At 48.6% G+C, this 23143-nt stretch overlaps 2 protein-coding genes across 2 annotated transcripts; both read right to left on the reverse strand.

The window, feature by feature from the left end:
* Positions 1–11570: 11570 nt before the first annotated feature.
* On the reverse strand, positions 11571–12641 carry LOC148128377 (E3 ubiquitin-protein ligase RNF167-like). The gene has a single exon (XM_087920898.1). The coding sequence runs from the start codon at positions 12639–12641 to the stop codon at positions 11571–11573; it is 1071 nt and encodes a 356-aa protein (XP_087777024.1).
* Positions 12642–21896: 9255 nt separating this feature from the next.
* On the reverse strand, positions 21897–22808 carry LOC113452297 (E3 ubiquitin-protein ligase RNF167-like). Its single transcript, XM_026723753.1, has one exon. It carries the CDS (start codon positions 22806–22808, stop codon positions 21897–21899), a length of 912 nt encoding a protein of 303 aa, XP_026579538.1.
* Positions 22809–23143: the final 335 nt, after the last annotated feature.

Below are 23143 nucleotides of genomic sequence, written 5' to 3' on the forward strand. Positions count from 1 at the left end.
TGGTGCGGACTGGACGTCGGGTGCGATGAGGCTGAGAGGCGGATGAGGCGGTTCCCCTTCGTCTGGTGATTCTGGATTTCTGCTGGCAACGGTGCTGTGGCGCCTCCGTAGTTGGTCTATGTGCCTCCTCCAGACGCGACCATCCTCCAGCCTGACCCTATACGATCTCGGCCTGGTGATGGCGATGACCTCGCCTGGCATCCATAGTGGGTCTCCCGCGAAATTCCTCGCGAATACCGGCTCCTGTAACATAAAATGTCTAACCCCCGAAGTGGAAGCGAGGGGAGAGTCAGGGCAGTAATTGGGGTGAAGTCTGTCCAATACAGTCCTCAGGCGCCGGCCCATCAGGAGCTCCGCTGGGGACTTATTGGTGACTGAACAGGGGGTCGAGTGCTGGCTCATCAGGAACCGTGAGAGTTTGTGGTGCCAGTCATCCCTGCTGAACCTGGCGAGGGCTTCTTTGGTGGTCCTGACGGCTCTTTCCGCCAACCCATTACTGGCAGGGTGAAATGGGGCTGTGAAAATGTGGCGGATGCCCAGGTTGGCAGCAAAACGGCTGAACTCTATTGATGCGAACTGTGGGCCATTATCGGAGACGATGGAGTCGGGTAGCCCGTGCGTAACGAACAGGCGCGTTAACACGTTGGTGATTGCTAGTGTGGTGGTCGTGGATAGCTGTGCTACATCAATCCATTTGGAATAAGCGTCCACGACCACTAGGAACATCTTCCCATGCAAGGGGCTGGCCAGATCGATATGGATTCTAGACCAAGGGCTGCTGGCGTTCTCCCATCTGGTAGGGGTGGCAATGGGGGGAGCAGGACGGGATTCCTGACAGATGTTGCAGGAACTTACCCAATTGACAATGTCCTCGTCTAGACCCGGCCACCACACGTAGCTGCGGGCTAATGCTTTCATTCTCACGATGCCAGGGTGTCCTTCGTGCAACGCCTCCAGGACTCGGGTACGCAGCGAGGTCGGAATGACCACTCGAGTGCCCCATAGTAGACAACCCTGCAAACTGGACAGCTCCTGCATGCGAGTCTTAAATGGAGTTAATTTGTTATCAACGATGCCACCCGGCCACCCCCTCCTCACCCAGTCGAGCACCTGGGCGAGCGTTTGGTCTGCCTTGGTTTTGGCGGCGATGTCAAGGGCGGTGATGGGCAGGTCCAACTGGGTGATCTCGAAAATGGCGTTGACAGGAGCGGGGTCTTCAGCCGGAGCGGGTAAGGGGCAGCGACTGAGAGCGTCGGCGTGGGACAGTGTTTTGCCCGGGCGGTGAATAAGTTTGTAGGAGTAGGCTGCTAGGAAGAGTGTCCACCTTGTCATTCTAGGGGAAAGGACCTGAGGGGTCTGTTTGTCCCTGGCCAGTAGGCCCAGGAGGGGCTTATGGTCCGTAACCAGTTCGAAAAAATGGCCAAAAAGGAATTCGTGAAACTTTTTCACGGCCGCAACAGCTGCTAGGGCTTCCTTGTCGATCTGGCTGTAATTGCGTTCCGTGGCCGAGAGCGTCCTTGAGAAAAAGGCGATGGGAGCCTCAGCGCCATTGGGAAGTCTGTGACTAAGGACCGCCCCAATTCCAAAAGGGGATGCGTCAGCTGCCAGTACTAAAGGAAGGTTAGGGTCGAATTGGATAAGCACCGCCTCTGACGTGAGTAGTGATTTGACGGCGTTAAACGCCTGGTCTTCTTTGTGCCCCCAGTGCCACGGTGACTGTTTGTCCAATAATCTGTGAAGGGGTTCGGCTACTGAGGCTTTGTGGGGCAAGAAGGATGCGTAAAAGTTCAGCAGCCCCAAGAAAGCTTGCAGCTCCGTTTTGGAGGTTGGAGTGGGAGCCTCGTGGATTGCCCTGACCTTGGACTCCAGGGGGTGAATGCCAGAGGCGTCAATTTTATAACCCAGAAAGTCCACCTGTCTAGTGGCAATGGCGCATTTTTCTTTTTTTTAACTTGAGGCCATGCTGTCTGAACCTCTCTAGCACTGCTCGCACTCTCTGGAAGAGTTGGGGTCTGTCCCTGGCCGAGACCAAGATGTCGTCGAAGTAGGGTACTACACCAGGGAGGCCCTGTAAAATCCGCTCCATGAGGGACTGAAAAATCCCTGGGGCAACACTTACGCCAAATTGGAGACGCTTGCATCGGAAGGCACCCCTGTGAGTGACGATGGTCTGAAGTTCCGCTGTTTGGTTATCAACAGGGAACTGTTGATACGCTTGAGACATGTCCAATTTAGCGAAAATACTGCCCGGCTCGAATGTGTGCAATAAGTGCTGAATGACGGGCACAGGATAGGCGCTAACTTGTAAATATTTATTGATTGTTGTCTTGTAGTCCGAGCAAATTCTCAGGCTACCATCTTTTTTGAGGGGTGTGACAATGGGCGTCTCCCACTTGGCGAAATCTGTTGGCTCAATGACCCCTTGCTTTAATAGTTTATCCAATTCAGCGTCTAGTTTTGGCCGAATAGCAAATGGAACTCTATGCAGTTTTAGTCTGATTGGGACTGCCTGGGGGTCGACTGTGAATGAGATGGGGGTTCCGTTATAACACCCCAGCTCCTCGCTGAACACATCTGCGTAGTCAGCAAATAAGGAGTCAGTGTCTGAGGGTGAGACAGCATGGACTCCTGTTAACCCTAGGCCGAGGTGGGGAAACCAATCGAGCCCCAATAAGGTGGGTAAATTGCCGTTAACTACCACTAGAGGTAGGTGACCTTTAAAAGTTCTAAAACTGACAAAGAACTTGCCTCTGCCGATCACAGGAATGGTCTTCCCCTGGTAGTCCTTCAGGCCGAACTCGCATCTTTGAAGCCGGGTGGTAGATAGGCTGGGGAGGAGTCTCTTGAGGGTGTTCCACGAAATTATTGAGAGCGCTGACCCTGTGTCAACCTCCATGTGGCACGGTTTACCTTCTAGGGAAACGGAGAGAGAAATTTTACTAACAGTGTGGCAAGTACGCTTGGCAAGGCGGTGCGTGCGACAGTTTAATACTTGCCTCTGAGGTCCCGAGTGCGAGGGAGGGAGTCTGTGTGCAGCGCTTTGGGGGTTTGGCAGACTCTCGCGATGTGCCCCTTTTATGGCAGTTGTTACAGGTGGCTCCTTTAAACTTGCAGGTGGCCCTATGATGCGATCCCCACAGGCTAGGCACAGCGTGATGTGCTTGGGTGGACCGGTGTTTTCTTGTTTGGCCCCTACCTGCGGTCGTTGTCGTGGCGAGGCGGTTGACGCTGCTTTCGTGTTGAGGGTTTCCTCTGCTACCACCTCCTCGGAATGGACTGGGAACGATGCCAGCTTGGCGCTTGGGCCCTGTATTTCGGTGGCTGAGTTCGTTGCCAGCTCGGCTGCCAGGGCCTCCTCGACTGCTTGAGCGAGGTTGAGGTCTTTTGCTAGAAGGCGCCTCTGTAGGTTGAGGTCCTTGACCCCACAAACTAATTGATCGAGGAGCATGTCCTCCAGGTATGTTCCAAACCCGCAGTGCAGAGCTGCTGTTCTGAGGGCGGCCATATATTGATTGATGGTCTCCTTACTCGATTGCTTCCTCATACGGAAAGTGAAACTCCTGGCGATCTGTGAAGGCCTGGGAGCGTAGTGGTTAGTGAGGATCTCAAGCAACCCGGACCACGGAACGTTTTTCAACTCTCTAGGAGCTACGAGTGCTGCGGCAGTATCGAAACGGTGGCTCCGCAGTAAATTAGGAAATAGGATTTTTCCGATGCTCTCCCGCATCCGCCAGGCCGACCGCATCGATGTAATGGTTGAAGCGGTTCTTATACGATTCCCACTTCTCTTCGTCTGGTTTGAACGCCGGGAATACTGGGTTGGAACTCATGGTACTGGAAACGGCTGGGCTACCTGCGGAAAAATCTCTCTGGGGACAACGGGCGCTCGTGGGTTGCAAGTGAAATCAGCTCTGGAGAGGTTTTTTGCTATCCTCTCTTTCTCTCTGGGTTAACCACGTTGGCTGTTGGCCGTTGGAGGTGTCTAGATTCGCGCCAGTGTGGGCGTTAGTGACTTGCTACAGCGCTGTGCTGTGTCTCTCTTGGTTTGAAATTCAACTGACACCCGTTTGAATTTCGCGCCTAATACTGAGCGACTGCGACTCGCAGCGCTTCACTTTCCCCGTAGCTGGGCTAACAAGCGGCTACAGACGCTTCTAACTTTCGAACCAGACCGCTTTCTCTGGCTGCGGATCAACGTACGCTCTTTTGTTGGCTGACCGCTCTCTCTGGCTGCGGTCAGCGTTTCTCTTGTAGTCGACCGATCGCTCTCTCTGGGCTGCGGATCGGTGACTAGTGACTCAGCGGTTGCATGGTGCTTCTGGTCGCCATCCCACCCTCGTCGCCAGTGTTAAGTTTGAGCAATGAGAGGCTGAACCAGAGCATGAGTGCAACAATACTTTATTAAATAATAAAGGGCTGACCGTGCTTGCCACGCCTGGAACTGGCTCACAGCAATCAGCGCTGGTTGGACCCCGCAGCCTGCTTTTATAGCTGGCTGCTGGAGAGGATCAACCAATGAGGAAAAGGGAGAAGAACGCCCACACAAAGTGAGTGGACCTGAGTGAGAACTCCTAGAGTCCTCAGGACATAACACTTTCCTTTCCTTTCCTTTCCTTTCCTTTCCTTTCCTTTCCTTTCCTTTCCTTTCCTTCCTTTCCTTTCCTTTCCTTTCCTTTCCTTTCCTTTCCTTTCCTTTCCTTCCTTTCCTCTTTCCTTTCCTTTCCTTTCCCTTCCCTTCTATTCCACTTCAGTTCCTTCCTTCCTCCCCTTCTTCATCCATTTATTTCCTTTCCTTTCCTTTCCACCCCTCCCTCTCCTCTGTTCCCCCTCCCCTCCCACCTCCTCCTCTCCTTTCCTTCTTCCCCTCCCCTCCCCTCTCCTCCTTGATGGCAGGGGGAGTTGAAGTCCACATGTCTTGCATAGACATCTACCTGTGTTTCCCTGAAAATTAGACCAGGTAGTATATTTTCTTTGGGGGCTCAAAATAAGAATTAAGGCTTATTTTGGGGATGTGTCTTACTTTTTCCCCATGTACGGGAGGCCCACTTCATCCGGTTGCTCATGGCAGGGCAGGAGCCATGCCAGTGCTCCACGCACCATGCACCAGCTCACCTCAGGGCCCCCCGCAGCCAGGCCATATACGCCGCGACACCTGCCTTGTGATGGCAGCACCGGCAGCCATGTGCATCAGGAGCCCATGGCGCCACCGGCCCACTTCCGCTTGCTCGCAACCACAACGGAGCAGGAGGCCGAGCGCCGCACCGGTGCCGTGGCCACAAAGCAAGGCTGGTGTCAGGGCACGGATGGACAGCTCCATTCTTCCTGCCCCCCCCACCCCCCCCATGGCCGCAGCCTCACAAGGAACCAGACTGCAACCAGCCAGCTGTGCTTAAGTAGGGCTTATTTTGGGGGCGGAGTAGGGGGGTTCTATTAGGCACATGAGGAAAATATGCTAGGGCTTATTTTCGGGATAGGTCTTATTTTGGGGGGATATGTGCACGCGTGCGTCCCCACACACATGTATGCAATGCAGGGAGGCCTCTGCTGAATCTCAGAACCAGGATGGCGGCTCCTTCTCCTTCTCCTCCTTCTTCCTCCTCTTCCTCTTCTTCTTCCTCTTCTTCCTCTTCTTCCTCCTCCTCCTCCTCCTCTTCTTCTTCCTCCTCCTCCTCATCTTCTTCCTCTTCTTCCTCCTCCTCCTCTTCTTCTTCTTCCTCCTCCTCCTCATCTTCTTCCTCTTCTTCCTCTTCTTCCTCTTCCTCCCCTCCTCCTCTTCCTCCTCCTCCTCCTCTTCTTCTTCTTCGTCCTCCTCTTCTTCCTCTTCCTCCTCCCCCTCCTCCTCTTCCTTCTCCTCTTCCTCCTCCTCTTCCTCTTCCTCCTCTTCTTCTTCTTCCTCCTCCTCCTCTTCTTCTTCTTCCTCCTCCTCCTCCTCCTCTTCTTCCTCCTCCTCCTCTTCTTCTTCTTCCTCCTCTTCCTCTTCCTCTTCTTCTTCTTCTTCTTCTTCTTCCTCCTCCTTGTCTTCTTCTTCCTCCTCCTCTTCCTCCTCCTCCTCCTCTTCTTCTTCTTCTTCCTCTTCCTCCTCTTTTTCTTCTTCCTCCTCCTCTTCTTCTTCCTCTTCCTCCTCCCCCTCCTCTTCCTCCTCTTCTTCCTCTTCCTCCTCTTCTTCTTCTTCCTCTTCCTCCTCCCCTCTTCCTCCTCCACTCCTCCTCTTCTTCCTCCTCCTCCTCTTCTTCTTCTTCCTCTTCCTCCTCCCCCTCCTCCTCCTCCTCCTCTTCATCTCTTTCTCCTCCTTTTCATCTCTAGCTCTTCCTTTTTCCCTTTTTACAGCTGGTGGCCAAGAGAGAGAGAGAGACGGTGGGGGAGGGAGAAAGCAACGCCCCCTCCCTCTCCACAGCTGAGTCATGAAAGCATTTAGTGACTCGGCAATGCTGTCCAATCCCTTCCCCACCGTTCCCTTCCCTTCCAAGAGGCCTTTCTCGGACTCATTGGAGGGTCCCTCAGCCACTCCTCCCCTCCGACGAAGTGATAAGGCCTCCGGGCTCCTCGTTCCTTGAAAAGAGAGCACTTGTCAGGTGGAGGTTTCTTCCCTTTAAAGAAAAAGGCTCTTGAGAGCATCGATTTTTGAACTCCCGCCCGAGCACGGAGGCTAAAAGACAACTCATTTATCGGCTCATTCAGCCTGGCTTCGCACGCTAAAAGTGAAGGAGGAGAGGAAGGCGTTGAAGAATTTTCTCCCACACGGGCCTAATCCTCCCCTGTTGATGTTCTCCCGGCAACCGTTGCCATAGGGATGGCTGAGGGCTTCACCCCACCTCTCCCTTAGCAACCAGTGTCAGGAAATGACCGTGTGTGTGTGTGTGTGTGTGTGTGTGTGTGTTCTTAGTTTGTCAAAGACCGGACACAACAGAGTACACAATACGGACCCAAGAGAATATTTCTACCTTCAGGGTTGAACGCTGGGGTCTTCGGTGGTCTCTGAGCTCGGCAGACATTTCATGAGCCAACTATGTAACATCATCAGTGCTACAAGGGAGTGGGGTTTGGGGAGAGGAGGAGAAGGAGACTGTGGGATACTTGATGTTCCCTGAGCTTGGTGGTTTTCTTGCAGATATTTCATGACCCAACTAAGTAACATCATCAGGGCTAGAGGGGAATGAGGAGGAGGAGGAGGAGGAGGAGGAGGAGGAGGAGGAAGAGGAGGAGGGAGGAGGAGGAGGAGGAGGAGGAGGAGGAGGAGGAGGAGGAGGAGGAGGAGGAGGAGGAGGAGGAGGAGGAAAAACTACGGGGGTCCTTGGTGCCCTCTGAGCTTGGATGTTTCCTTGCAGACGTTTCATGACCCAACTAGGTAACATCATCAGTGCTAGAAGGGAGCAGGGTTTGTGGAGAAGAGGAGGAGGAGGAGGAGGAGGAGGAGGAGGAGGAGGAGGAGGACTGTGGGTCCTTGGTGCCCTCTGAGCTTGGATATTTCCTTGCAGACGTTTCATGACCCAACTAGGTAACATCATCAGTGCTAGAAGGGAGCAGGGTTTGTGGAGAAGAGGAGGAGGAGGAGGAGGAGGAGGAGGAGGAGGAAAAACTACGGGGTCCTTGGTGCCCTCTGAGCTTGGATGTTTCCTTGCAGACGTTTCATGACCCAACTAGGTAACATCATCAGTGCTAGAAGGGAGCAGGGTTTGTGGAGAAGAGGAGGAGGAGGAGGAGGAGGAGGAGGAGGAGGAGGAGGAGGAGGAGGAGGAGGACTGTGGGGTCCTTGGTGCCCTCTGAGCTTGGATATTTCCTTGCAGACGTTTCATGACCCAACTAGGTAACATCATCAGTGCTAGAAGGGAGCAGGGTTTGTGGAGAAGAGGAGGAGGAGGAGGAGGAGGAGGAGGACTGTGGGGTCCTTGCTGCTCTCTGAGCTTGGTTGGTTTCTTGCAGACATTTCAAGACCCAACTAGGTAACATTATTGGTGCTAAAACGGAGTGAGATTCGTGGAGATGAAGGCGGAAGAGGAGGACAGGACTGGCGCTTTCTGAGCTTGTTGGTTTTCCTACAGACATTTCATGACCCAACTAGCTAACATCATCAGTACTAGAAGGAAACAGGGAATGGTCTGTTTATATGCTAGGGGCTTGTGCTGTCCGTATTGATGGGAGAATTCTTGGGGGTTCCTTGATTAAACTATATGGCCTCTTGTATATAAACAGAACAAACCCCACCCTTGTTTAGCAACCTTTCACCGCTGCGGCCATTATGTTTGGTTGTCAGAATCCAGCTGGGAAGGTCTCCAATGGGCGATCAGGTGACCCAGGGAGGCTGCACCCGTCGTAAATACATGCTGATTCCCAAGTGCCCAAATTCTGATCGTGTGAGCAGGAGAACGCGGGTGACGGTCCCTTAAGAGCCAGGACTGGTCACTTTCGAAAGCCGTTGTAACTTGGAACAGTCACTAAACGGGGTGGTTGTAAATTGAGGGTTGTAAATTGAGGATTATTTAAGGTTTGGAGAATTGTGATCAAGGGGTGGTGCTGCTGGGATTTAATTACAGGCCCGCCTGTAATTAAATAGGATTTATGAAATTCGGGATAGCCTTGTATAATTACGCTCAATGTATAGATAAAGGCTTTGCCTCATCTTTTCTCACTTCAATAAAACAGAAATCCCCCAGTTCTGTCCTTTTTCGGCTTTCCCTGGGCTTGCCCTACTCAAGAGGTAGACTGGATGACCTCCAAGTCCCCTTCAACCTTAGCTCATGTGGTGGCTTCTCCACTTGGTTGGAGAAAGAGATCTGAGCATTGCACCTCCTGTTCTGTTTGTCTCTCTCTCTCTGTCTCTCTCTTTCCTTCTATTGCTTAAACATCAAAGCTGAAAGCTAATTAACGCCTGTTTTTTGTTAAAATGTTTCAAGAGAAAATGCAGAAAGTACTTTTCTTTTAATGACTAGAAAGATAAGGTTAAACCAGAATAAATGAATTTGCTAAGTCTTCTCCAGAAATATGAAGAGTTTTCTTTTTCTCTTTCTTCACAATATTCTTTTCCTCTTCCTCCCTTCCCTTCCCTTCCATCCCTTTCCTTCCTCTTCTTTCCTTCTTCCCTTCCTTTGCTTCCCCATCTTACTTCTTCTTTCTTTTCCTTCTTCCCTTCCTTCCCTTTCCTTCCTTTTCTTTCCTTCTTCCCTTCCCCATCTTACTTCTTTCTTTTCCTTCTTCCCTTCCTTCCCTTTCCTTCCTTTTCTTTCCTTCTTCCCTTCCCCATCTTACTACTTCTTTCTTTTCCTTCTTGCCTTCCTTCCCTTTCCCATCTTACCCCCTTTTTCCTTTCGCTTCCCTTCCTTTCCTTCCCTTTCCCATTCTTTCCTTCCCCATCCTTTCCTTTCCATTCCTTCTTCCCTTCCCTTCCCTTACTTCCTTTTTCCCTTCCCTTTCATTTTTCCTTTCCTCTCTCCTCTCCTTTCCCCTTCTTCTTCTTCTTTCCCTTCCTCTTCTCACCAAAAGAAGTCCAATCAAATAGAACCAAGGAACTCCAGGGTTTTCTTTCCTCTCATCCTGAACTGCAAATAATCTGGAGAGATTTGAAGAATGTGCCAAGAAAAATACCCACCAAGGAAGCGAATGTCTGAATTCCGCACCCGATGACGTCAACCAAATTTTCAGGGTGAAAAAACGAGGGACCCCATTTCCCTCAGCCTATTTCTATTGCCAGCATCAACCAAAACTTTTTTCTGGGACATCACAAAACTAAATGAAAATTAAGCCGTGGGGTGTAAAAATTAAATACTGAGATAAACACTACGACAGGTGAGACAATATAATATGATTCACAACAGAAGGAACGGTTCATATAATTTGAAAGCTGCAAGGGCAGCTTTGTTTTGCTTTTAACAATGTTTACATACCCTCACTTGGCTTCTAAACCAGTTTGTGAATTTTCTCCCAAACTACCCACTCCCCAAAATCCAGTAATACATATAATTGGGTGTTTTTCTACTGTGTATGCTTTTCTCCAATTATGTATATTTATGTTATATAAATTATACGGTTTCTAAGGTTTGCTTTAGGTATGCAACTTTGAATTAAGAGAAATATGTGCTGACATGGGTAAAATGTGAATAAGAGGGCATGGGAGGGAAGGAAAGGGAAAGGAAAGGGAAAGAAGGGAAGAACAGAGGGGAAGAAGGAGAGGAGAGAAGATAAGAGAAAAGAAAAGAGAAAGGGATGGATGGATGGAAGAAATGGATGGATGGACTGTGAGTGGAGAGGGAGGAGAGAGGAGAGGAGGGAAGGGAAAGGAAGGGAAGGGAAGAAGATGGATGGATGGACTGTGAGACATTAGGTTCCTTAAAACTTTTCGAGTCTATGTCTATGTGAAAATTTTCAGAAAAGAGGAAAATTCGGGCAAGAAAAACCAAATGCACAAATATAGAATAGGTGGCACCTGGTTCAACAATAATAAGGGCGAGAGAGACCTTGGAGTCCTAGAAGACAATCACTTCAACAGGAGCCATCCGTGTGCCGCAGCTGCCAAAAAAGCCAACACAGTTCTAGGCTGCATCAACAGAGGGTAAGAATCAAGATCACCTGAAGTGTTAATACCACTTCATAAGGCCTTGAAGGTAAGGCCGCACTTGGAATTCTACGCCCAGTTTCGGTCTCCAGGATGTAAAAAAGATGTTGAGACTCTAGAAAGAGTGCAGAGAAGAGCAACCAAGAGGATTAGGGGACTGGAGGCTAAAACGTACGAAGCTAAAATATATGAAGAATAATTGCTGGAATTAGGTATGTCTAGTTTAATGGAAAAGACAAGGAGTGACATGATAGCAGTCTTCCAATATTTGAGAAGCTGCTACAAAGAGGAGGAGGTCAATTTATTCCCCAAAGGCAGGATAAAAAGCAATGGGCCTAAACTAATCAAGGAGAGAAGCAACCTAGAATTAAAGAGAGATTTCCTGACAGTGAGAACAATTAATCAGTGGAACAATTTGCCTTCAGAAATTGTGGGTGCCCCAAACATTGGAAGTATTTAAGAAGAGTATTGGACAACCATTTGTCTGAAATGGGATAGGCTTTACTGCTTGAGCAGGTGGTTGGGCTAGAAGATCTCTAAAGTCCCTTCCAACTCTGTTATTCTGTTCAAGTGGATCAGACAATACAATGCCCCACTTCCTGCTTCCTGCTTCTTTTACCAACATTTGGACACCCTCAAGAATCAGACCGGACCCAACTAAATAAACACTTTCTCTGTAATGTCCTGATGCACATCACAAGGGGTGTTAATTATCACCAGAATTATTAAGGCTATCTCTCTCTTTTTTTTGAGCCACCGCCCTTTTGGGAATTTTAAAGATGCCCAACCATGTATTAATTCTTCTCGATCCTCCTTCGAGACGGCTGGTGGCTTTTCAGTGGCCAGGATGATTTCCCCAGGAGGACGATTCTGTCTGGTGCCCAAGCTCGAAGGTGTTTCTGAATTAAACGGACTTCTAGAAGCACTTGCTCATTCTCCAGGAAACCACCGTACTTCCATCGCTGTTTGAGGTCTTCTTCTGATCTTCCCCTTTGGGTTCCTGGCCTTTCCGCCCCCCCTCGGGTTAATTTTCAGAAAGGGGAACGACGTGGCTCTGCCAACAGGAAATGTGGTTGCAGGTTGGGTACGGCTTGTTCTCGGTCAGCGGGCAACGTCCCACCGACTTCTCTTGTTGCCATAGCCTCATGGCCATCAAGTGAGTGACCACCATGACTTTCTGCATACAGAGAGGGCAGGTTTTATTTCTGGCTTGGGTAATGTGCCAGAGGTCGATGCACCTGCTGTGAAAGGCGTGGGAACACGAGAGCACCTTCACGCCGTCATACTGCAGGTAGCGGTCCAAGCAAATGGCGCATTCTTGGTATTTGGAGCCGGTCCACGAAAGGCGGACCGGTTCATGGGCGTATTCTTGGAGAAGGCGGTTTCGCCTCGTTCTCTTTCTCTTGCTCCAGGATAGATAGTGCTCCGTCAGCATCATGGCAATAAAGGTGGCGGACATGGTAAGGCAGACAACCCAACAGGTGTAGAACATGGCGATCTGGCAACAAAAGCCAGCCGGCTGGAGGAGACAGTGGCAGGAGCGTCGTACCACCTCAAGATGGGAGGTCCGAGAAGCCACTTTCCAGGCGAAATGAAAAGGTCCATGCCTCGGGAGGGCGAGAAGAGACTTCCCAGAGCGGCGTAGATGTTTGAGGATCCTGGATGTCTCTTCCGCGGAGAACACAGCTGGGATGTGAAGGTGCCACTGGGCGCCCGGCTTACTCACCAGGTTCTCCAGCATTTGGGAACTTACGTTGCGCACCAAGGCGGTGTGGGAGCCCACTTGTTGGGCGTGAAAGGTCTTCTTGGAGAAGGAGCAGTTGCGTTGACGGAAGAGGACCACGAAGAGGGAGGAGGACAGTAGCGGCGGTGGCCCTTGGAGGTGATGGTCGGGGTTCAAGGGCTTCACCGTCACCCAAAGGCCCAGGAGCCCTTCGGGAGGGAGCAGAGGCCGAAAGAAAGCTGGTAGAACCCCGATATCTAGCGAGGTGGAGTTAGGGTGGCAAGTGGCATGGCTGAGGGCCTTGGTGGGGATGACTTGGAGAATCAAGAATGGAGTAACCGTGCGCCAAGACCACCACAATGGAAATCTCATGCTGGTTGAAGGTCCTGAAGATCTTAGCAGGGGCTTGGTCCTCCTCGAAGGTCAACGGGGTAGATTTGCAACCGAGGGGAGAAATGCTCTTATCTTCCAGAAGGAGACCTGTAGCTTCTAGATGGATGAGCTTCCATAGATTCAAGAGCTATAGGTGAAGTTGACATATAGATCTGGGTCTTCTTGACCTCCACCCCTCTCAGCAGGCGTGGCCTGCTGGTTGCTGCCAAGCGATCACTCTGCTCTTCCGCCAGGTTACCTTCAAGATGTTTCTTCAGTTGGTCCTTTGTGACCTCATCATGCTGTCTTCCCCACCATTTCTCCTTCCCTCCCCTCCCCTCCCCTCCCAGGGTAACTCATGAGTTACCTTATTCCCCTGCCATGGGAACTGGAGGTGGTTGTCATCTTTGAGAAGAGTTAACTATAGGGAGAACTACTCTTCCACCTTTGGTGGTCTTCACTAGGAAAAGAAATCCATTAATAATCCTCCTCCTCCTCCTCCTCCTCCTCCTCCTCCTCCTCCTCCTCCTCCTCTACCACCACCACCACCTCCTCCTCCTCCTCCTCCTCCTCTTCCTCCTCCTCCTCCTCTTCTCTTTCTTCTTTTTCTCCTTCTCTTTCTCTCCTGCTCCCCATCCCTTTTCTCCTCTTCCTTCTTCTCCCACTCCTCCCATTCTTCTTCTTTCTTCCTCTTCCTTCTACAGATTTACAGATTAACAGAGTTGGAAGGGACCTTGTAGGTCATCTAGTCCAACCTCCCACCCAAGCAGGAGACCCTACACCATTTCTGACAGGTGGCAGTCCAATCTCTCCTCCTCCTCCTCTCCCTCCCATTCTTTTTCTCTTTCTCCTCCCTCTCCTTCTTCTCCTCATCCTTTCTCCTTCCCTTCTCTCCTCCTCCCCATCTTTTCCTCCTCCTTCTTTTCGTTCTCCTATCCTCCTCCCATCCTTCTCCTCCCTTTTCCTTTCATTCTCCTCCTCCTCCCCTCCTTCTTCTTCTCCTCCTTTCTCCTTCTCTTCTCTCCTCCTCCCCATCTTTTCCTTCTCCTCCCTTTTCCTTTCATTCTCCTCCTCCTCCCCTCCTTCTTCTTCTCCTCCTTTCTCCTTCTCTTCTCTCCTCCTCCCCATCTTTTCCTTCTCCTCCCTTTTCCTTTCATTTTCCTCCTCCTCCCCACCTTCTTCTTCTCATCCTTTCTCCTTCTCTTCTCTCCTCCTCCCCATCTTTTCCTCCTCCTTCTTTTCGTTCTCCTATCCTCCTCCCATCCTTCTCCTCCCTTTTCCTCTCATTCTCCTCCTCCTCCCCACCTTCTTCTTCTCATCCTTTCTCCTTCTCTTCTCTCCTCCTCCCCATCTTTTCCTTCTCCTCCCTTTTCCTTTCATTCTCCTCCTCCTCCCCTCCTTCTTCTTCTCATCCTTTCTCCTCGTTTCTCCTCCTCCCCATCTTTTCTTCCTTCTTTTCCTTCTCTTATCCTCCCCATCCTTCTCTCCCTCCTATTTGTCTTCTCTTTCTCTTTCTTCCCATCCTCCCCTCCTCTTTCTCATCCTCTCTTCTTCTCTCCTTCTCCCCATCATCCTTCTTTGCCCTCTCCCATCTTCCTCCTTTCTCTTCCTTCTCCTCCCATTCTCCTTCTCCTTCTCCTTCTCGATTTCTTTCCTTATTATTTGTTCGTTAGACCGGAGCACTACTCTTGAAAACTTCGCATTGGAGAAATTTCTTTGTGGTTCTTGTCCAGGGTTATTGGATAGCCACAAGCCAGGCAGATCGGAGAGACAAGCCTGTGCAGTGAACACTGTGCAGTGTTCATCTCCATGCTCCTTGGCCCTGGCGTCGCCCCACAAAAGAAAACGAGGCCAAAAATTTCACAGTTCACTTTGAAGAATTTCATCCCCATTCTTTTCTTCTTAGAGAACGTCCAGAGCAATTTCGGTCTGGCCTAAGGAACGAGTTCCAATTGAAAGAAAGAAAAATGCAGGAAAATATCTGTGCCCAGAGCAATTTGGACATCTGTATGACTTGGCCCCGCCCGAAAGACAGAAATGTAATTTATGAGTTTTAAAGTCAAACTGCTCACTTTCTTCCATGACCATCAGGGCTTGTTTTCCTTGTACCAAATAAAACAAGATTGCAAAATTATCTTGGAAAGAGGGCAAATATGGCGGGATGAACGTTCTCAAGCAGAGCTTAGATTTTTGCAGGCCTCTGCAGTTGTCAAAAGGTGGGAGAAGAAAGAGAAGGTGGGGAAGGAAAGGAAATACGGGTTGTAAATTTTCTTTCAATCCCTGAACCTGTTTCTTCTTCTTGTCCCCAGTAAAATTAGAAGCTGTTTTTACGACCTTTCTTTCCATAGTCTTGCCCTATAGGGAATGTTTGAGTTCATAGTTTCACAGTCTGGCACTGATCCCAGATTTTTTTTTAAAAAAAAAAATAACCACTTGGGTTAGGGGGAAAAAATAACAGAATGCTAAATTGCCTTCACGACATCTACCGTAACTAGATAAAACATCGTGTGTTTTTGATCAGGGTTAAAAGAAGGAAATAACCGAATAACAGAGTTGGAAGAGACCTTGGAGGTCTTCTAGTCCAACCCCCACCCTTAGGCAGGAAACCCTATATCATTTCAAACAAATGGTTTGTCAAGCCCGAAATTTTATTTAGCCTTATTATATATTCCTTTTCTTTCTTTCTCTTTGCTGGTTATGGGGGGGTGGGGGTGGGCTTGCCACATTCCTAAGGTGGGAGGAGCGGAGATAGAGAGGGTTGTCTAGGCTAGGTGGTTCTTCTTCCCGTGGGAACAAAAGCTGATCCTGCTGAGACCTGGAGGTGGAAATTGATGACAACAGGCAACGTTGATTTTCTTCTATTGGGGAACGTGAGTTTTGGGGGGGTTGTTTCCAATTTCCAAGATTATGTGGTGTAATTCCGGGTTGTGTGTCAGATGCGGAATTACCACAGACTTTGCCAATTTGATGCTTTCCTAAATAAAATAAATATTTTGGAAGATGGACTTTGCTCTTTTCTTTTTAAATGGATTTCATCGCTTGGAAGCTTGACATGGTCATCCAATCTCTTCTTAAAAACTTCCAGTGTTGGAGCATTCACAACTTCTGGAGGCAAATTGTTCCACTGATTAATTGTTCTCACCATCAGGAGATTCCTCCTTCATTCCAGGTTGCTTCTCTCCTTGATTAGTTTCCATCCATTGCTTCTTGTCCTTCCCTCAGATGCTTTGGAGAATAGCTGGACTCCAGTGGTGGGATTCTACCAGCTTGGCCCAGTTCAGAAGGCATCTGCAGCTGATAACGGAGCTCTATTATCGGCTGCAGAAGGCTTTCTGGAAGGCTCTGGCAGTGAAACAGAGGCTGGTGGGGGGCACTGCACACGGCAATTTGGAGCTCGTTTCATAGCTGCAGAGAGCTTTCCGGAAGATGCCTTCCGGCAGACTGAGGCGGTGCGTGTGAGTGGCGGCAAACAGCAGAAGTGGGACAACAGTGGGCTCCTGCAGGGAGGGGCTGTCAGTGCCACCTCCGCGAGGTGAGTCAATGGTCAGGATTCCGGCAGTTACCTCCATTTCAATCATGAGTCTCAAGCCAAACTTCCAAAACTTAAAAAGGATTTATTGAGAGTTAACATGTCCCGGCACTTCCTGGGTATAGCCAACTCTGAGACACATCATTCATTGTCACCCTTGACCCTGGTTTCCCCCCACCCCCTGGGTGTATCGTAACTGATATCCTCCAATGGGACACATCCATAGCCCAGAGTCATCAATCATGCTCTCCAGTTAGAATTTTGTGCGGCAGAAATTTCGATCACCTAATTACTACCTTTGAAAACTATTTATGGAATGCACTTTTGGTTTGCAAGCTGCCGCACTGCTCCCCACTCCCTTTCTGTTGGCAACTCTAAAAAGACCATAGAAATATTTTAGAACCCGTCAAAAAGAAGGCCTAGCCATTTTTTCAGGGGTCAAAACAAAAGACCCGGCCTTCTTTTGGTAGAAACATGGTCCATGCATGAACCAAGTTCAGTCAAAATCACTTAGGGGTTGCTCGTTTGCTGGGCCCAGTACATTCCTGTCCTTGAACGATGGGTTTCCGGTTCTTTCTGAATGCACAATAAAAGGATTCACGAACATGAAGACGAAAACCATGGAATGTCATTGCAAGGTTCAAATTTTAGGTTTTGTTTTTTCTAAAAAAAAACTCTTTATATTTCCAAATTCTTCTTCTATCTTCCATCCATCTGTTAACACAATTCTTTATTCTTCTCTGTTATAGTCTTTTGGGGTAAGTACAAATAAAATAAATTCTTCTCACCCTTCTCCAAACAGCCTTCCCAATCTCCACTCCAGCACCGCACTTAGATGTTCCTTGGCTATCCTAACTTTGTCGCAGCCATCTTGGCCCACTCTTCTCTCCGTCATGGCGTAGACAGCGAGCTCAGGTTTTCTACAGGGGAGTTGCGTTCTCCCCTGGGACCCCACTGGGTGCCTCTCCTTAGCTTCGCCACCCCTCCAAGGCGGCTTTCAGCTTCATCCATCAGTACGCAAACGGCGAGAAGCCAAGGCAGGAATGGAAACCTCAGTTCGCTGCTTCTGGTCTTGTCGCGACGTCAGCCGGAAGTCAAATGTCATTGCAAGGTTAAACTAGATATGAGAAGACTAGAGCTTTCTACTTCCTCTTCAGTACCAGAAGCCCATTGGCTGATTTTGGGCCAGGACCCTCCTTCTCAGTCCAAGAACCAATCAGGTGCAGTGGAGGAGGAGCTGAACTAGGAGGGGGAATGCCTAGGTTTCTAATCTCCCCCTCTTCAGCCTTCAAACCTGATTGGCTGACTTTGGGTAAGTCCCTCCCTCTGATTCTGACCCAGTGATGGGATTCAAAATTATTTGCTACCAGTTCTGTGGGCGTGGCTCGGTGGGCATAGGTTGGTAGGCGTGGCAGGGAAAGGATACTGCAAAATCCCATTCCACACCCCACTAACCTGATTTCCAGCTCCATTCTCCTGTGCAGGGCAACAAAAGAAGACCCAGCCGATCAGCAGGCACTCAATGGGAGGTGGAGAATAGATGGGGCGGGGACAGTCATAGGTGGGATTTGCCAGTTCTCTGAACTACTCAAAATTTCCACTACTGGTTCTCCAGAACTGGTCAGAACCTGCTGAATACCACCTCTGGTCTGACCTACCTCAAAGGGTTGTTGTGAGATTTATTAAAACTTCTTTTAGGACCTGAAGAAAAGGTGAGAAACAAATTTAACTTTTCAGAACTACAGGTAGCCCTTGACTTACGACCACAACTGAGCCTAAAGTTCACATTTGTGAAGTGAATTCTGCCCCGTTTTACAACTTTCCTTGCCACCGTTGTTAAATGAATCACTGAAGCTGTTCACTTAGTCACCCAGTCATTAAGTGAATCTGGCTTTCCCCGTTGACTTTGTTTGTCAGAAGGTCACAAAATGTGACCTCAGGACACTGTGACCGTCGTAAATATGAGTCAATTGTCAAGCATCTGAATTTTGATCATGTGACCATGGAGGCATGCTGCAATGGTCTTAAGTGTGAAAAAATGGTCGTAGGTCGTTTTTTTTTCAATGCTGTTGTAACTTTGAACAGTCATTAAATGACCTATTGTAAGTCGAGGATACAATATTAATATTGTATAGTGCAATATTCATGCAATGTCGGGTTTTCAATTCAATTATATAGAATGTGAAGGGTGTTTGTTTGTGTTCTCTTTTCATAGTTATCATGAAAATAAAACTGAAGATGGCATTTAATTTTGTTGCACGAGGTGCAAAGGCAATGAAGTAAACTCAACTAAACTAGGATTGTGAGTAGTCTTCAAGCTGCAAAGTGACAGGATTCCAATGTTTTTCAGTCCAAACGTATCTCCTGAGCAACTTTACCTTAACTCTAAATTCACCTTCACCTAGGATGGCATTGGAGCTACGGGAAGGTCTGCCAATGAAAATTAAGTAACCCCGGAGGGGGAAAAAACACGGATTTGCATACCAAAGTCCCCTCAACAGACTTCACACGCAACCGGCAATAGTTGAGTTTCACCCCTAAAGTAAGTCACAGATTTGCCGAGCGGTGCAGAAAAGAGAGGCATAATTCATGTCGTTTACAGGAATTTATCTCTTTGGCATCGTTGTGTGATTACTCAGATGGCATAAAACCAAGCCAATGATGTAAATTAATCCTGCAAATTCATACTTGGGGGAGGTTGGTCTCCTATGGCTGCTTTTCCACAATTAGTTCAGGCTCCTGTTCTGTTCCTATTCTACTCTACTCTACTCTATTCTAGTCTACTTTACTCCACTCCACTCCACTCCTCTTCCCTTCGCTTCTGTTCCATTCCGTTCTGTTCCGTTCTGTTCTTCATTCCTTCTATTCTGTCCTGTCCTGTCCTATCCTATCCTATCAAATCCTATCCTATTCCTATCCGTATTCCTAATCTGTATTGTATTGTATTGTGTTCTATTCTATTCTCTATTCTGTATTGTATTGTGTTGTGTTCTGTTCTCTAATCTGTATGATATTCTGTCCTGTTCCTGTTCTGTTCTGTTCTGTTCTGTTCTGTTCTCTTCTCTTCTCTTCTCTTCTTTTCTCTTCTCTTCTCTTCTCTTCTACTCTCTTCTACTCTATTAATTTCTAATTATTTATATCCTGTTCTAGTCGACACCTATTCCTATTCTATTCTGTTTTATTTCTATTTCTACTTCTATTCTACTGGTAGGCCTCGACCTGTCACCACAATTGGGACTGGGATATCCATTACTGTACTGAACAAGGCAATTGTTAAGTGAGAAGAAGTGGTCCATAAGACATTTATGGACAGTCATCCAGGTCATGGGTGTCCCAAAGGTGCTTTTTTTTCAAGAGGCAACTGGACTTTCTTGTTTTTTCTTTGAAGATGTTTCGCTTTTCATCCAAGAAGCTTCTTTAGCTCTGACTGGATGGTGGGGAATAGAAGGATTTATATTCCTTGCAGACAGGTGGTCATTTGCATCCTTTGAGATGGTCATTGAGGCCACTTGGAGGCTTATCTGTGTCCTCAGATCATGGCTGTTTCAGGTTTTTCTTTGAAGACGTTTTGCTTCTCATCCAAGAAGCTTCTTCAGCTCTGACTGTATGGTGGGGAATGGAAAGATTTATACTCCTTGCAGACAGCTGGTCATTTGCATCCTTTTTAGAGGGTCCTTGAGGCCACTTGGAGGTTTCTCTGTGTCCTCAGGGACACCTGAGTGGTGCTCCTGGTTCCTGTTGTCTTTCTGGAAAAAACTTTCAGTTGTCCAGTTGCCAGAAAGTCCAGTTGCCTCTTGAAAAAGCACCTTTGGGAAGTCCGTGAGAAGGTTTTCTTGTTTTAGTGTGCAGGACACAAAATTGTAGATCTTATTTACAGAGAGATAGATTGAGATGAATGCTGGGAAAGTAAGTTGCTGTGTTGCTTTAACATTTTTTTTTAACCGTGTATGTATTTTCATCCAATATTTTTTTTTTGCCTTTACGCATGTCCACCACATATGATAATATGTGCCCGCTGTCTGATTACATTGTCAACATTTGGCAGACATGTTTTTAAACATTGTAGCTGGCATTTACCACTGGCAAGGCTGACAAAGTGACCTTGGCATTTCTGCTATGGTTCCTGGCAGAGGTGGTATTCAGCAGGTTCTGACCAGTTCTGGAAACCAGTAGCAGAAATTTTGAGTAGTTTGGAGAACCGGCAAATACCCCCTCTGACTGGCCCCAGCCTCATCTATTCTCTGCCTCCCATTGAGTCCCAGCTGATCGGCTGGGTCTCCTTTGGTTGCCCTGCACAGGAGAACAGAGCTGGAAAGCAGGTTAGTGAGGTGAGGAGGGAATGGAGATTTTGCAGTATATCCTTCCCCCTGCCACGCCCACCAAGCCACGCCCACAGAACCAGTAGTAAAAAAAATTGAATACCACCACTGGATGGATGAATAGATAAATATAGAGGTGATATTCAGCCAGTTCTGACCAGTTCTGAAGCTCCTGTAACCCATACAATAAAGGTAGAGTTAGTATTTATAGTTGTGGTTCTTGCCTGGACTAGCTCGAAGGGTTAACACTGGTAGAGAAGGGGCAAGGTGTTTACGAAGGAAGGAACATGAGGGATTAGCTGAGGTTTTCAAATACTATCTAGCCTCTGATTTTGCATCACAACCCATACAGGTAGTCCTCGACTTACAACAGTTCATTTAATGACCATTCAAAGCTACAACGGCACTGAAAAAAAGTGACTAATGACCATTTTGCATACCATTGCAGCATCCCCGCAATCATGTGATCAAAATTCAGATCCTTGGCAACTGATTCAAATTTATAATGGTCACCGTGTCCTGGGGGGGTGGTCATACGATCCCCCTCTTGTGACCTTCCGACAAACAAAGCCAACGAAGAAGCCAGATTCACTTAATAACCGCGTTTACTCGTTTAACAGCTGGAGCGATTCGCTTAAGAACTGTGGCAAGAAAGGTCATAAAATGGAGCGAAATTCACTTAACAAACAACTCACTTAACAACAGAAAGGTTGGGCTCAATTGTGATTGTAAGTTGAGGACTACCTTTAACTAGTTTCTGAATCTCCTTCCCTAGTTCAAGAGTTGCTACCCATCCATTCGGTTTATTATTTCTAATCAACCCTCTGTTTCTGGATGATATGATAGCGATGATGATAATGATGAGGATGATTTTCAAAAAGCCAAGATAGAGCCCAATGGATCTCCTGACCACATCCCCACCCTGTTCTTTTCTGACCACTGAAACAGGGGTGGGATGCTACCAGTTCGGCCCGGTTCTATAGAACTGGTAGCTCCGAAGAGCAGCTGACAACGAACCGGTTTACTGCGATAACCATTTGGTCGTCTGTTTAGCCTGCCCGCCTGCCCGGCCTCTAGGCTGTCCTTTATCATATGCTTTTACTTCCTCAGCTGCTTTGTGCGGCACTGCTGAGTGCTTCTCGTCAGCTGGAGAAGGTAAATGCTCGGTGGAGCTGGTATTGTGCATGCACATGCAGTGTGCATTTGGTGCGCATGTGCGTGCTTCCAAGCCGGTTGTTATGCTGGTAGGATCCCACCCCTGCATTGAAACCCCAAATTCCTGAAAGACAACATGCAACAATGACCACATTTTGGGAGAACTGTGTTGTTTCTCTGTCTCCACCTCTCCCATTGGGTCCGGATTGGGTCCGATCTCTGTTTCTTCTCAACCGCCTCTCCGTCACCTCCCTAGATTGCACTGTGGACCTTCTGCTTGCAGATTGGGCATGTCTTGTCAGCCATGGGTTGGATGAGCAACCAGGTGTTGATGCAGGTGGCGTGAAAGACATGGGCGCAAGGAAGAACCTTCAGCCGGTCACCTGCTTCATACTCCGCCATGCAGATTACACAAGTGTCATACCTGTCGCCGTGTTTGAAGGTCTTCACTCGGATGCCTTGGTTGGACCGGCCCCATTTCGCCCAACTGACCAGCACCAAGAAGCTAATCCCCATGCTGAGGCTGATCAGTAGCCCAAATTCCTTGAGGACCTTGAGGAACAGTTGTTGAGTACAGTAACCTGGCCAGATCGGCAAGTCGTAGACCACTAATTCCCAAAGAGCCGCATATGTCTCATCCAAGCAGGAATTGTAATAACTCTGGGGGACCACCACCATAATTTGGGCATCCTTTGCAGAATGAACTTGCCTTCTCAACAGTTTAGAAGCCGTCCGTCCGATGAACATCGACGGGATAACGATCGGCAGCCTTCTCTCTTCCATGCTGATCGCCATGTTCACCAAGAAATCAGAACACAAGTTGTAGATGATAGCTGCCCGATATCCAGCTTCCTGGGCGTGGAAAACTTTAAGGTTGAAGGAACAGTCATATCGGCGGATGAGGGCGACGAAGCCAGAAGGAGTCCGGTTGGAAACCGGGGCTGCTTTTATAGGGTGACAAGCATTGGCGGGCACTGTTTCAAGAAGGTAACCCTTCAGACCAGTTACGGGCACAGGTGGGCCAAACCAGGCTGGGGCAGCATTAAAGTCCATACAAGTGTCATTCTGCCTGTACACCAGATGAACAAATGGTTTGGCCAAGGCGGTCTCGAGAAACAAGGAAATGGTCACTAGCAGAGGAAGAGATTCCACCAAGCTCCACATGGTGGAGATCGCCTTCTCCAGACACAACGGATGGAAGATGGAGAGAGAGTGGTGGAGTATCTAGATCTCAACCCCTTGGCATTTTGGACAACTGGTGAGGGAGCCGTTGAGGCCACGTCAACCCAAACAATTGATCTTCAAGAGCAGACTGCCGAGGTCTCCTTCCTTGGAACGCGTCTCTTGAAATGATGAAGCTCAACTTCTTCTTCTCTCGACCACACCGATACCACACTTTTCACCACAGGGCATGTCTCTCTCGCCCACCCCAGGCCTAGTAGTAGTTTGAAACAGCCCACTCCCTTGTGACATCACTCGCTTATTGCTTGGGCTACTTC

This window comes from Pseudonaja textilis, chromosome 1 (assembly GCF_049901715.1).
Source record: "Pseudonaja textilis isolate UNSWEBS1 chromosome 1, rPseTex1.2, whole genome shotgun sequence".
NCBI lineage: Eukaryota > Metazoa > Chordata > Lepidosauria > Squamata > Elapidae > Pseudonaja > Pseudonaja textilis.